A 16,223-nucleotide genomic window follows, 5' to 3' on the forward strand; every position below is an offset into this window, starting at 1 on the left:
AAATTACAATTATTTGATAAAAATGGTGTCTTCATAAAACGAATAGATCATGAAGATGATGGATTATATTTTCCAAGTGGAATCAGTATAATCTCCAAGAGACCAAGAAGAGTAGCTGTAGCAGACCATGCAGCAAACAATGTTAAAATATTCAATTATTAAAATGAAAATGAAATACATGAATCATAGTATTATATACATTTCACATCTATTTTTATACATTAATGAATATGATTGGTTTTATCATGTACAGTAGTTTATATAAATCTATTACAGTAGAACCTCGAATTTACGTACGGTACGGGACCGGAGGGCGTACGTAAATCGGGGGATTCGTAAAATAGATGTTGAGTTAAATTTGTGGTAACCTTTGGCCTAATACGTACGTAACGCTCAATATACGTATGTATGAATGAACGATGTTACCTAGCTAGGCTAGACCTAGCCTCTAGGCCTACGAATAAAACCATGTGTTTAGTGTTTTTAGTCATCACTTTATGATGTCATAATAAAGTGTTCAAATAAAACCATGTGTCTAGTGTATATGTCTTTTATTTAACTAAAGAACATGAAAATATTGTAAGATTACCTATATGACAAAGGTATAACTTGGGAATTCCCCTTCATGCCTATTCTAAACAACAGAGCTGTGGTGTTGTCTGGTAGGCTGAGACAAACTAAACCCATGTGCACTGGGCGAGCCAACCAATTAGCGTTCGTGTACGCGTAAAACAGCAAAACCATGTGCACTGCACTGGGCGAGCCAACCAATTAGCGTTCGTGTACGAAACTATGCCTACTCAGCTTCGTGTAGAAAATTAGACCAGACAAGTTTTTCCATGGTTTGCCACACGAATCTAAGGAGGAAAGCAATTATTTTGAGCACCATCAGTAGTTGTTCATTTCACTCAGTTCACGTGGTTTTAGATTATAACAACCCGGTATTAGACTCAATCAACGTTGCTGTTTAATGAAAATACGTTGCATTATGGTTTGTTTATTGTTATAGTTTATAGTCCTTTTACTTATGGTTGCTCTGAAAAGGGCCGTTTGTTTTGAATATTTTCGGGGTTTTTGATGACGTCATCGACGATACGAGGTGTATGTAAAACCGAGGGTTCGTATAACTGGGGTACGTAAAAACGAGATTCTACTGGAATAATTTATAGTTATTTTACTGATAATTACAATAGAAAACTACATTATAATAAAAACATTGAGTAATTGTTAGAAAATAAATGCAAAAATCACTACATTTTATTAAATTGTCGTATTTGTATATCCACAAAATAAACCTCTTTTACTCCTTTGATAAAGGACATTGAACATGAAGGATGTTTGATATTCTACCGCAAGTGAAAATAGACACAGAGAAGGATTCTATAATTTTATAGATTTTTAGTTATCTGCAGTTTTAGGAATACTTATTTTTGTAAAATTATTTTAACTTGTTTTTAGCTTTCGTTGTTCAAGTACTTGGATTATCGGTATGTTTTTGATCCTAGTTTGAACTACAATAATTGTTTTAAAGTTTATAATTCTTATTTATTATATTCTAAGGTCAACAATCAATAATAACTCTTATATAAATATATTTTAATGATTACAATTCATATTTAAAATAGGTTCACCAATGTAAGTTCTATCATTTCTAGGATGATAACTTTTATCTGTTTGAAAATTATCTTTTAATATGCATATTCAATTGTTGAGAAATAAAGAATTTTAAAATTGGAAGCGTCAGCCATTGCTTACCAGTTCGTTGGAGGCTGGGTGTGATAGGTCAGGTATATTTCCTTTTCATACCATTAAAGCCATCACCTGGTTTGAAGTCTGTCACAAGAAGTACTGTAGGTTGAATATGTCTGTGTGCAGGAGGTTAAGCTTTATAGCTTATAAGCTCCTTGATGCAGTCACCTGACAGTGGTTCGATATCAGATGCTCAGCCTCCAGGTGAAATACAAATATACAAAAGTGAATCATGTACCAATAATTGAATTATACAAAAAGTGATTCAATAGAATAGTGGAGAGCTGTTGGTGTTGGTGGTAAAGATGGTCACCTAATCCCAATTTCAGATATTTATAACAGCATACTGATATACACAACTGTCTAAAGGAGGTAAGTAATATAATTACTGTATATTCCAATGAGATATTTAGGATTTATTAAATTGTCATAATACTATTGTACAGGGTATATAAGCCCATCCCTCTAGGTCACAATACTATATTTAAAAAAAAATGACAGTTTGTCATATAAATGTGTAGTGATGGTTAAATCAGATGGCATTTCTTAATACATGCCTCATTCAAAGACAATTTTTTTTTCTGAACGTAATAAAAGTCAGCTGTGAGCTACTCATTCAAATCATACCCTGGTTTTGCCCAGGGTTCAATAAAGTATGGGAAAAGATTTAAAGGTGGAGGTACATCACAAGAACTACAGTATCTATATACACATATAGTTGTGATGCCTGCTAGATTCATTAGAATACATACATGCAGAGATTTGTTTGCTCAAAAAATGAGTGAGAATGTATTAAATAAAAATGCTTTAACTAAGAAAATAATCAAATATATTTTTGAAATCAGATGCAAAACAGAATATTTTGTGGGTTGAATGAGATATTGGGAAGGGAGATGATGAGTTCAGTTGGCTAATCTGGTGGTAGCCACTGTGTGTGCGCTGAACCATGGAGATCTCTAGGTCCCTGGTTCAATTCCCATCGCTGCCTCTCCTTGTGTTTCAGCCGGAGGGATGGAATACAAGTTTAAGTGCACAATAGACGTTTAAGCTGTTGGTCCCGTGTGCATTTATGGCCCATGTGCACGTTAAAGAATACAGTACACTCTTCGGAAAAGAGTAGGGGATTGTCTCCCGGTGTACTGTCCAATCACCACCAGAAGGTCCCCACTGGAAATAAGTCTTCTTCTAGACTCTTGTGGGCTATCCTGGGCGTTTACACTGAATAAATCCAATCTAATTCAATGGGTCAAATGTAACAGCTGCAATTAATCTAGGATTGCTTACAAACAAATGCATATGATGCATATTGATGCTTACCTGTTGGAAGGCAATTAAGCCCTGTCCAGGTTAAAGTCTGTCCAAAGTAGAGCAGTTAATGTGTCAGGATGCCGAAGGGAAGGAAACACCAGCGTTTTTCGCATGACTGAAACACACTCCACATCTTATGGCTCAAATTGAGACTACAGAGCATAAATTCCACACTAAAGTCACCTGAAATTAGATGTGAATAAAATTTATGAATATACCATTGCCTAAGAGCATTAGAATGCTTTCATTTCCAAAAACATTTTTCATAGTTGTTTGGAGATGAATTTATTATTTCTTATTCAAAATGTCATGTTCATGGAGATTTAGATATTCACATTTGATTCATGTTGTGGCAAAATGGCTAAGTTGTAGCAAAAATTGAAATTCAAGTTAATATTGGTATTTTCAGATACCTGAGTATGTGATCTTTAATATGAGGGGTCATTCATTCAAATTGGACATTTCAAGCCTAAGTTATTGGAAAGTGAAAGTACAGCACTCTTTAGAGTCAAAATAAACATGATTTTCAGTAATTGCCTTTCAAATTTATTTGTGCATACATTGTAATAGAATGAACTACCAAAATAATGTTAAACAATTTGTTGACCACTTCCAGAACTAATGTGTCCTTTAAAAAGCAGATTGTATCATCACAGTTGCCTGATTGGAAAAAATAAATCTCACTGTGGCCACATTGGCACATATCCTTGGTGATAGATAGATTGCCTGATCATTATTATTGTCATTTCTATTATTAATTAGTATGCGTTGCAGTAGAAACCATTAAATTTTACAAAATCTATTACATGTATAACTTCCGATCTAATTCATTAATAAATTAATGCAAGCTAACAATTAAAAAAGAGAGGAATTCTAAATATCACAAAAACCTGAACAAACAATTAAAAAAATTGAAAAAAATGTTAATTACATTGACAAAATTTCTGATGACATAATTAAATTTTGACAAAATTTATAAAAGTAATAATGCCAATTAAATTAAATAAATATGTATTGATTAAAGCACTATATAAAATGTTTAATATTAATAAGAAACAAATACAGACTTATAGATACTGAATAATTTAACATCTAAAAGAAATAAATACAAATAAGTATAGCCATTCAAAGGTCATGTGTGTGCATTCAGAAAAATACAATATTCAAATGTACAAATTGTATTTGAAGTGATAACTGTCACAATGTAGTTACACTTCATAAATAAAATCAATGAAACACGAAATTTATTGTTAGTCAAAAAAAGTTTTACAAACTTGATTTTTTAAAATTTACCTTCATTTAGTTCTCAATGTCACATACACATGGTTTATAATTTCATAAAATACAATCCAAAATCAGAAATGTTAAATATTAAGATTTTTTTTTGTTGGCCACAACAATTGGTTATTTTTATATCAGCATTTGTGTTTGACAGTGATGTGTATTCATAACCTTGGCTATTGAATTCCTAACAATAAAATAGGGAATTTCCGCTATTTTAAACTGTGCTGTACTCTACATTTTACAGTGCATGAATGTCATTTGGTGAAGTGTCAAGAGAGTTCCTTCCAGGTACTTTAAATCATTTATTTTCAGACTATGTATTGAGATTCTTTCATTAATAATAATAAAAAAATGATTTATGCTAACTGACTGTATTTATACAGTAGTTCAGGGCCATAAATTCTGTAAAACTAGATGTCTGTGTATCATAGGAAAACATTTATGTAGGCTTAAGAATGGTGTAGGCTTATATCAGGGGTACTACAGTACCTATACCAGGGCTCCCAAGTTGGGAGAAGTCATTTCTGGGAGATCTGCAGTGGCAGCTCAAAGGGTGGGGATGGGAGGTTGAAGGGTGGGGAAGAGAGGGACTTCTACAGATGGAGGATCTAGACCACATCAGCCCCACCATGGTTGGTGCTGATGGAAAAAAAATTTACGATTATAGCACCTGAAGATAGCCGGAAATGGCCCTCTCAGAATTTTTATATTCACTTTAATATTCACTTATTTCTTAAAAACAAGTGCCAGGAACCAAGGAGGCCAAGGCCTGTAATTAGGCTCCTAGACTAATCTTAAATATTAAATTAATCTTAAATAATAAAACTAATCTTAAATAACAACAAAAAGAAAAAAAAAAAACCTTCAGAAGCTGGGAAGAACGGTATAAATTAAACAGATGAATGGAATGAGGAGAACTTTGGGCCCTGCTGTAATGAAACATCTATAATCTAACATACTTATTATTATTATTATTATTATTATTATTATTATTATTATTATTAACACACAGTGATATTTTTCGATCATTTGATTTTTTAGATTAGTTTTAAATTGGTTGAGGTTGGGGTCCTAGATTATGGGCTAATATTCCTGATGATCTAAAAAATAAATTTACATTGAATAGTTTAAATATCATTTTAAGAAGTCTTTGGTCTTGGTGTATGGTAATTAATTAATTATCTTGTTTCTTTTCTTGCTCTCATTTCCATTTGAGTCTTGAAATAATGTGTCTGGTCTTGTTTTCAAAACTGGATTGGAATTATTATAATTAACTATTATTAGAATTTTATTGGTATATCATTCTGTTATTATATTAGTTTAAATACAGCTAATCATTGGTACCGGTCATTTTTCCAATGTTTTGTTAAAGGTGGCTACGTCTTAAAGTTCTACTAGAACTTACTGTAGCCTCCTTCCATACAATGCATTTGTTTTAATTTGCATTCCTATTTACTGTATTACTGTATTGTATGGAAAATAAATGCATATTTGATTTGATTTGATTTTGAGTTTTAATTGATTTAGGCAAGGAAAGCCAGTACTTACTGTAGGTTCATAGTGAAAGACAGTGTTTTGTCTTTTAGTTATAGTCTGGAAAAATATATGAAATGAAGAAGGCTGGCGGGTGGAATAAGAATGAATATTTGAATTATAAGTAAAGTGCATTGCCAGAGCAGATGAAATTCCCCCACAATTTAGAATAAACATAAAACTCCCAACATAAATCAAAAAAGTTCCTTAAACTGCAGGATGTTCTGGGATAGGAAAAGTGGTGGAATGTGAGCTAACTATTTTGCGTTGCAAGTGCATCTAACCGCCATCTTTTGTATCATATGTGGACTCTGTTAATATGAACGACAATGGCTTTCCCCATGCAAGAATACCTTAATTTAAATATGGTAGAACGAGATAGTTATAAAGCAAATTTCATCACACATGATGGGTCAAAAAAAAGTTTGTGCATAGCATCAACTTTGCAAGGTTCTGGATATGTACGTCCCATACCAATCGCTCATCTTATAAATTCCTAAGAATTTGGTAGACTGGAACCCTTGAAATTTCATTCCTATCCAGCAAAATCGGGGCAGGGAGTTCCTTGATAATATTGCTGAAAAACATAAAATTTGATTTGCTCGTGTTCAATGAGAGGCGATTGGCATGGGTCCATTCCATAATTTTTACAAGTTCACTGTTTGCAGTGGAAATCAAATCACTATCACTATGGTTGGTGCTCATTGTAAGAAAATTTATGATTATAGCACCTCAAGATAGCCAAATATGGCCCACTCAGTATTTGAATATAATTTTCTTTTCTTTTTTGACTAAGATGAGCTTCCACAAATAAATCTAGATCTAGTTTTACAACTCACAAATGCTGCTGTATTCTACACTAATTTTACCACTAACCACAACATTCTCAATCTGATAAACTTGCCTATTTGTCGACTTTGCCTAACTCAAATAATTTTTTAAGTTGATCATATTTTACATTACAAATTAATAATAATAATAATAATAATAATAATAATAATAATAAATAGTGATTTATAGAGCGCATATTGCATAAAGCCTGTATGCGCCTGACATTTGTTTCGAGCGATGCCTACTCTTAAACTAGGTATGGTTGGCCTTTGACTCCGGAGAGTTCATACGCCCTCTGTTCAGCTGTTTTTATTGCTGCGGGGTTACCATGACACCCTCCCACTTCAGTGCCCGCTAAAGACCACAAAAGGGTTGTCGCTGGCGGCTCGACCGGATGCCATTTTGGATTTGACTTAGGCAAGTTCAATTTATATGTTATCTCATTATAGAGCTTTCAGCTGTACAAGTCCTGAACAAGGAATCCCATCTTGATATTTGTGGTACAGTACATTCAGACTTTGTATGCTTAGCACAATTCAGTCAATATTCAATTGATCAAAGGTAGCAACAAGTACACCATTTACACTACTAGTCGACATTAGAATCAAGGTAAGATAATATTATATTAAAGTCAGCAACCTTTTACATTTTGTATTGCCAAACTTAATAAATTAATGTATACTTGAGAATGACTTATATCATCTTCAATGCATTTCTTTTATGGTATGACACTAAAACATAGAAATACAAAGGGGCTATGCTTACACCGACATGTAGTGCATTAAGAAACCAAGAATTGGTTTTAAGGTTAGCGTAAAGCCAAGTCCACCAATCAGTGCGTTGAGATTTCGATAACTTCATTGTGGTCACAGGATTAAAATACTCCACATTAGAAATGTAGAAAGTGTGATATATGATTTGATGGAGGCCTAGGCCTACTATATAGGCTTTCTTTAGCTTGTGTCCTTATCATTATTGTTATTATTGACACCCTCCCACTTCAGTACAAAAATATTTTTTGGACAAAACAAATTTTCTTGGGGCAAGCCTAAAATTTAAATTAAGATCTAATACACTACCCCTTGATTGTAAAACGTGTAAATGGTCAAATGATGTTTCAGGCATTTGCACCCTATGTGAAAGTGGAGAAATTGAAGATGTCAAGCATTTTTTACTAAATTGTCCCGCTTATATCGTTGGAAAACAACATTTAACAAATCTTGAAAATGACCTTCTACTCTGTAACGATTATGATACATGGACACTTTTTTCAACAACAAATGACGATATTAAACTTCAATATGTTTTAGGAGGAGATTCAGTTTATTTGTGATGAATCTACCTCTATTTTTGATAATTTCTGTCAAAAATACATCATGAATGCTTGGGAAAAACGCTCACAACTAAAAAATTCACAACAATAGTTTACTGTAAATGTATCGTTGCTTATCAAATTGTGTAATGTTAATTTTTTTTTGTAGTGGACTCTACATCGTAGTCTGTATTCCTTAGGTTTAGTTGGTCTACCTTGGTATTATCTTTTTGTTGTAAGAATTTTTCATCTTTAGATTTTATATTTTGTAGGTTAGTTATTTTAAGCATTTACTTTACAGTTGACCTGTAAAGTATTTCTGAGTATGAAATGCGATGTGAAATGTGATCTCATCTAATTTCATATGTTATTTTTCTACCTTTCTTTAATTTTGTAATATTATATACAGTCGATTGTTATTTATTTTGTTTGTTAAATTTTACCCTTTTTTTTTGTTTTTGTTTGTACAAACGCACCAATTGATATTGAGTGCCACCGATTCAAAGGTGTATGTTCAAATAAATAAATAGAACTTATACACATCTAGATGTGTATAAGAGACAGGAGTATATGTATGCTATCCTTCAGTGTACAGCACCATATCTTTCAAGACAATTCGACTTAGAATAGGCTTGCCCCTACTACTTGGCTCTCTTTCGATTTGGTTTAAGTTTGTCCCATCTATTTAGAATATTATATTTTCCAGATATGATCCGATGACCCTTTAAAAAACTTCACGACCCATACATGGGTCATGCCCCATGGGTTGTCGACCATAGATTTAAAGTGAAAATTTTAAAATTAATACATTTACAACATACATAACTCAAACGAAGAGGGAGAAATTTTTAAGACACTTTCCATACTATGTAAAGCTGCATTCACACCTGATCCGAACCAAAATTTGTAGAACGTTTTTGATGCGCGTCTAGTACGCGCCTTTATTCTTTACCACTGATTCAATTTTCATTTTTTGTTTCGTTTAGCCATATGAACCAAATTCAGATTCGGTGTGAATCTACCTTAAGGGTTATGATTACCTGTCTGTTTTTATCACACGGTCCTTTACGCAGTCTTCTGTTACTCTGTTATTCTTTTTCATTTCAATATTAAACTCTGCACACAACTATTTTTTTCTTTGTAAGTTTCTTTTACTATTATTTTTGTTTCATTCAGTTCATGACAGCGCTATATAAATTTTCACCCAAACCATTACCAACTCCTTACCATAACCAAGTAAGCGAAAGGGTTACAGTTTATGAATAAAAAAGATCTTGAGTGTGCCATCTGCCTGAACAGGTTTCAACAACCAAAGACACTGAAACGCTTGCACACCTATTGTGTGACATTTTAATAACAATATAATACTCAGGCGGACTGGTTGGCATTCCAAGCATAATAAATTCAAGTGCCGCAGTAGTCACACACTGTCGCTGGAGCCTATTTTAATTATTTCAACTTATAGTTGTTTATAACAACTTCCTAATTATATAAACAAACTGAGTCCCATAAGAACACTGCTAATTTCAGAAAATGCCCACGTTCAACAATTAACATTTCTGCAGCCTTACATGACCTCCAACAATCAATATTTTACAACTCCCTGATAACTACAGAATTATATCAGTGCACTACACAATGTCCACCCATTAATTTGTTGTCTTGCAGATGTCTGTATCCAAAGCATTGCAGTTTATGGATAAAAAAGATCTTGAGTGTGCCATCTGCCTCAACAGGTTTCACCAACCAAAGACACTGAAATGCATGCACACCTATTGTCTACAGTGTATCCAAAAATGGGTGGAAACTCATGGAAAGATGAAATGCCCAACATGTGGACAAGAACATGATCTAACAAAAGAAGACCTAAAAAAGCTAGCTTCCAATACAATGATAAGTCAACTACTAGAGTATGTCATGAAAATTGAGGACCAGAAACCGACTAAATGCTCTTTCTGTGACAATCAACCATCATACCACTGCTCAACATGTCAGCTGTATTTATGTGGAGGCAACTGTATCAAACAACACAAGGCCGTACCTTCCACTAAGGATCATCCACTTTACACATTAGACATAAAGGAACAGGAGGGCAATCAATGTCCAGCTCACTGCAACAACACACTAGAATTTTACTGCACTACTTGTAACAAATCTGCATGTAAGCAATGTGAACACATTTTTCACTGTTGTCAAAAACAACATGAAGTGATTCCAATGTCAACTGCTGTAGATGAGTTTAACAAAGATGCCAATGAAATTGTTGAGTTAGCTCATGAAATTAAAAATAAATTAACAGAAAAACTACAAATTTTAACTAAAGACAGATTACAATTTGATTCCCAAGTAAAGTTATGCAGAACAGCCATAGAAATTCATGAAAAGAAACTTATCAAGAAAGTTCAAGAGAAAAGCAAAGAATTAATATCAGACCTTGACAATATATACAAAACAAATAAAGGAAATTTCGATAGTGAAATTAATGATATTGATTCAAAGATGACTCAATTAAAGAATCTAATAGTTTCAATCAATTCAATAATGAACAAACCAGAAAAAACAAAAACTCTTTCATCCAAAATGAAAACTATAAAAGCTGTTAAAGACAATGTCCTAGAAACTGATTTTGAACAATCATTTCAACAGAGAAATATCAAACCAAATTGTATTCCATCCATGCAACTGGATGAGTTGATGAATACTGAGGGCATTGGTAAAATCACAACTGCTGATAGCATGACATACAATGTTGCTGAAGATGATGAACAAATTACTGTGACAAAAGGTCAACCATTTGTAGTGAAAGTATCAAGTCCAACAGAAACTAATCAATTAGTTGCAACACTACTGAACTCATCAGGTGAAGAATCAGCAACTCAGATAGAATATCAGGAAGGTAAAGAGTACAAAATAACAGGTAGATGCAATGTGGAAGGTAATTGGAAAATGAAGATCACTGTTGGCGCTGCATACATCAAAGGATCTCCAGTGAATATCAAGGTAGAAACACTGGGACTTGTTCATACCATTGATAACATATCAGATTATAAAGAACATAATAAAACAGAGACTGTGACAGATGTAACGTTAGATAGAGATGGATGCATATTAGTATCAAGCTGTAGTAAAGATATATTGAAATTCAACCAATCCGGTTCATTTGTTGCTAGGATACAGGTACCACAAGATTTAAAGATAACTTTCATGCATCCAACAGGTGATGGTCACATATTGTTTAGTGATGTCTTAGAAAATCGTGTTGTAATGTGTGATTATAAATTTCAAGAAGTCCGCTCAATTGGTAAAGGGATGTTGGAAGGTTCAGGTGGATTGACATTCAACAAGGAAACTAGAGCCTTGTATGTTGTAGATTTTTGTGCTCACTGCATTTATAAATTCAATGTTGATGATAGTAGACATCTTGGTACATTAGGTTCAAAAGGTAATGGAGTGGGTCAAATGCTGAACCCAACAGATGTTGCTTTGACCAAGGAAGGTCATCTGATTGTTGCTGACAATGGGAATCAAAGAATACAGATGTTTGATGCAAATGATAGGTTTATGACAACTTTGATACACAGTGGTGAGCTTGATCACAATGATGAAGATGGCGATGAAAATGGCGATGGAGATGATGATAGTAGTAGTTTTACATTCAATTGTTCAGGTCCTTGTGGTTTAACTATTGATTTTGAAGAAAATATTTTAGTATCCTCAATTAGAAATGGATTAAAATTATTTGATAAAAACGGTGTCTTCATAAAACGAATTGATCATGCAGATGATGGATTAAAAATTCCATGTGGAATCCATGCAATCTCCGTTAGACCAAGAAGAGTAGCAGTAGCAGACCACATTGCCAACAACATTAAAATATTCAATTATTAAAATGACATTGAATTGCATGAATTATAGCATCATAAAAATGATCTATTTTAATACGTTTACATTAATATGATTGGTTTTATCATGGAGGTTATACATACAGTATATATATATACCATGGGGAATCCATGCAACCTCCAAGACACTAAGAGCAGCAGTAGCTGACTATAAGTGCAAACAATGTTAAAACTTTCAATAATTAAAATGACATTTAAATGCATGAACCATAGTAGGGAGTTTCGATGGACGACTTTAACCTTAACTTGAATGGATGACATCATAATTTATTCATCTTACGTTGCTGAGTATGTTAATTTCAGAATTTTTACTTGGTCTATGTACGTTAGTTACAGGTTTGCGCATGCATATTTTGATTTGTTTACAAAAAGGGGCGGAGCAATCACACTGCATGATGGGTACTAACGTTAAAGTTAAGGTTAATGTCGTGCATCAAAAACTCCCTATTATCATAACAATGTAATATAAATTTCATATCTAATATGGTACATTTCGATATGATTATTTTTATCACGTAGTTTATATGAGGCTTGTCATCCCAACTGTGACTAATTGTTAAACTGAGCAACCAGCATCAAGAAAAGTCTCTTTAGCAAAGAGAATCCGTATCTATTCTTAACTTTAGCAATAGAAAGTTGTATATTCTTATACACATCTAGATGTGTATAAGAGACAGCACCTATTGTCTACAGTGTATCCAAAAATGGGTGGAAACTCATGGAAAGATGAAATGCCCAACATGTGGACAAGAACATGATCTAACAAAAGAAGACCTAAAAAAGCTAGCTTCCAATACAATGATAAGTCAACTACTAGAGTATGTCATGAAAATTGAGGACCAGAAACCGACTAAATGCTCTTTCTGTGACAATCAACCATCATACCACTGCTCAACATGTCAGCTGTATTTATGTGGAGGCAACTGTATCAAACAACACAAGGCCGTACCTTCCACTAAGCATCACCCACTTTACACATTAGACATAAAGGAACAGGAGGGCAATCAATGTCCAGCTCACTGCAACAACACACTAGAATTTTACTGCACTACTTGTAACAAATCTGCATGTAAGCAATGTGAACACATTTTTCACTGTTGTCAAAAACAACATGAAGTGATTCCAATGTCAACTGCTGTAGATGAGTTTAACAAAGATGCCAATGAAATTGTTGAGTTAGCTCATGAAATTAAAAATAAATTAACAGAAAAACTACAAATTTTAACTAAAGACAGATTACAATTTGATTCCCAAGTAAAGTTATGCAGAACAGCCATAGAAATTCATGAAAAGAAACTTATCAAGAAAGTTCAAGAGAAAAGCAAAGAATTAATATCAGATCTTGACAATATATACAAAACAAATAAAGGAAATTTCGATAGTGAAGTTAATGATATTGATTCAAAGATGACTCAATTAAAGAATCTAATAGTTTCAATCAATTCAATAATGAACAAACCAGAAAAAACAAAAACTCTTTCATCCAAAATGAAAACTATAAAAGCTGTTAAAGACAGTGTCCTAGAAACTGATTTTGAACAATCATTTCAACAGAGAAATATCAAACCAAATTGTATTCCATCCATGCAACTGGATGAGTTGATGAATACCGAGGGCATTGGTAAAATCACAACTGCTGATAGCATGACATACAATGTTGCTGAAGATGATGAACAAATTACTGTGACAAAAGGTCAACCATTTGTAGTGAAAGTATCAAGTCCAACAGAAACTAATATATAAATCCATTAAATAATATTTTGTTTCATATATTGTGAGCATTACAATAACAAACTACATTTAAAGCCTGGCACGACCTGGTTTGCTCAGTTGGCGCTAGACACCGTCTGCTTATCGTCCTTAGCAGACCGAGCGGATTGTCATTATGCTATTTTGTGTGCCCCATCGATGCAGTGTCTGCCCATCAATAATAATTTTGTATATTTAAGTACTACTGTATACTCGTAGTTGCATAGTTCCAACTAGTAGAAAAGTACTAATGTATAATACTGTACATATTTGTAGTTGTATATTAATTTTAACTATAAAAGTTAATAGTAGATTCACATTTTAACACAGCTACATTGTTAGGGAGTTAATACATATGCCAAATATCAATGCTTTATCATGCACGAGTTTGCATACTATGCGATATACTATAAGTAATCTGCTTACAATTATCAATTTCAAAATAAATGCATGGGAGTAAAATTATTACATATTATTGTTGCATTTTGTATGTACAAAGTTATACCACCTCCACTCCACATAAAAAAAAAAATAGATACAACATTAAAAACATTTTTAGCATCCTACCACAATTGAATAGCAGCAATGAAGATTCTATATTTACAGTTTAATTTATGTTATTTACAGTACAGGAATTAGGAATGGTGATTTTCATAATATAAGATAGATAAGATGAAAGTTTATCTTATCTTATATCTTTATTATAATAATATAATGATTTTCACTTCTATTTTTATTGATCTTAAGTAATTTTAAGATTTCTTATTTGGTGTTTAAGTTCTTGGATTCCTTCTTAAAAAAGCATGTTCTTGATTTACAGCTAGGTGTAGGTATTTTGAGCCACCAAAATCTGTTTTAATGTTTACAATTCTATTTCAATTCAAAGGGTAACATCTTTTATTTTTCCCCGGTGATAGCTTACTGTCCATGTATTTTCGATGTACAGCTAGTCATTAAATTTTATTTTACTGATTACAATTCATATTTTCATTGTAGGGTCACCAATGTATAAACTCTATTGTTTTTAGGATGATTACTTTCAATAATCAGTGTTATAAAATTATCTTTTTTAATATGCATTTTCATTTGTTGGTGAATAAAGAATTTTAAATTGGAAATGTCTGCATTGCTTACCTGTTGATACTGTAGCTCAAGTAAGTCTCTTCTTTATACCATACAAGCCAGACCAAGGCTGAAGTCTACTTTCTTTGGCTCAGGGATGGTGAATATGTCAGGGAGAATAAGGTTAGCTAAGCCCCCTGACTCCTGTCATGCACCAATCTGATAGTGGATCAGATGCTCAGCCTCAGTTGAAACCTAGAATATACAAACAATATCCAAAAGTCAATCATGTACAGTAATTTCATGACTTGAAGAGTGATTCTGTCATTAGTGCAGCTGTTAGTGGTTAAGATGGTCTCTTTCCAATAAAAAATTCTGACATTAACATCATATTGATGAACACATTCTAATATTTTTGAAATTAAAATAAACCTCTAACATCATTCTGCCAACTCCAAAATGTGCTGCCAGTGATTTGAAAGCTAAATCCTAAAGAAAAATAGGCATATGTTGTTTTGTTTACCAATCAGCATGAGGCGCATACTGACAAGTAAATACTGTAATTTGTGTGTTTCTTAAAGTCAGCCCAGATTGTTAATTTAATTGAATCCATTGAAATTATATAGGAGTTTTGTGACCCATTTTAACTCATTGATGTACTGTCCATTGAAAATGAAATAAAATTCATACAAATTAATTTTGAAATTAACTAGCTCATTTTGCAGTAATATACACATTAACTTGAGCATAGAAATTATTTAAATTTTCAAAATGTGTTCCCTGATTTTTATACTGGATAATATGTATTGTTCTTGGAACAATACACAAACTTACAATTAAACAGTCATAAACAGAAATCCTAAAAATCCAACTACGTTGACAACAATTATGAAAAGTAAGAATGCAAATCAAATGAAATAAATATTTATCAATTAAAGTGGAATGGCCGAGCGGTTAGTGCAGGGGCTGCGAAACCTACAACCATAATATTGTGCTGTTTCGAACAGTGTGCTCGCCTGGCAATGGTGCAACGTTGGGGTCCTGTGGCTTCTTAGACTGGGGGCCTCTTTGTTGGTCCCACCAATCACCATTTCCATTGTGGACTTTTAGATATGCTCATTTTTAATCATGTTTGTCATGTGTTCAAACTAACTAGGAAATAACGATGTCATATCAGTGGCGGATCCAGAAATTTGAATAGAGCGGGCCCAGGGAGTCACTTTCACTGATGGAGGGTCTATACAACCTCAGGCCCACCATGAGGTAAGACAATTTATGATTATGTTACATCTAGATAGCTGTAAGTTTCACTACAGACTTACAATTTGTATATAATTTTCTTTTTATCTCCATTTTTTAAATGATTTTGACACTTCTAGGGGGAACCTGTTAGGGTTTTGTCCTACAGTAGATGTCAGAGACATAATATGCTCTTATATCGACAAAGTCCTTTTGGGTCAGGGTGCTACATCGAGGATCAAAAGGTCTGGGCC

The 16,223-nt window shown here is 33.1% G+C and overlaps 2 protein-coding genes and 1 long non-coding RNA gene across 3 annotated transcripts in view; 2 read left to right on the forward strand and 1 right to left on the reverse strand.

The window, feature by feature from the left end:
• LOC117120060 (tripartite motif-containing protein 2-like) overlaps positions 1-373 on the forward strand; it is an 8,160-nt gene extending 7,787 nt beyond the window's left edge. The window contains exon 4 of the mRNA XM_033265068.1: positions 26-373. Coding sequence (XP_033120959.1) covers positions 26-162 — 137 coding nt within the window. The 3' untranslated portion in view covers positions 163-373. The remainder of the gene's footprint in view (positions 1-25) is intronic.
• The window catches only part of LOC117120062, a 25,417-nt gene extending 10,444 nt beyond the window's left edge, over positions 1-14,973 (reverse strand). Inside the window, exons 1-3 of the long non-coding RNA XR_004447284.1 lie at positions 14,803-14,973; positions 3,067-3,240; positions 1,756-1,947 (exon numbers count right to left, since the gene is read on the reverse strand). This is a non-coding gene — a long non-coding RNA (uncharacterized LOC117120062). The remainder of the gene's footprint in view (positions 1-1,755; positions 1,948-3,066; positions 3,241-14,802) is intronic.
• LOC117120059 (RING finger protein nhl-1-like) lies at positions 4,601-12,549 on the forward strand. The gene is made up of 3 exons (XM_033265065.1): positions 4,601-4,629; positions 7,155-7,314; positions 9,686-12,549. Exon 3 carries the CDS (start codon positions 9,686-9,688, stop codon positions 11,903-11,905), a length of 2,220 nt encoding a protein of 739 aa, XP_033120956.1. The 5' UTR covers positions 4,601-4,629; positions 7,155-7,314; the 3' UTR covers positions 11,906-12,549.
• Positions 14,974-16,223: the final 1,250 nt, after the last annotated feature.

Source organism: Anneissia japonica, unplaced genomic scaffold (assembly GCF_011630105.1).
Source record: "Anneissia japonica isolate Jap-2015-1 unplaced genomic scaffold, ASM1163010v1 scaffold287597_len576451_cov177, whole genome shotgun sequence".
Lineage (NCBI taxonomy): Eukaryota > Metazoa > Echinodermata > Crinoidea > Comatulida > Comatulidae > Anneissia > Anneissia japonica.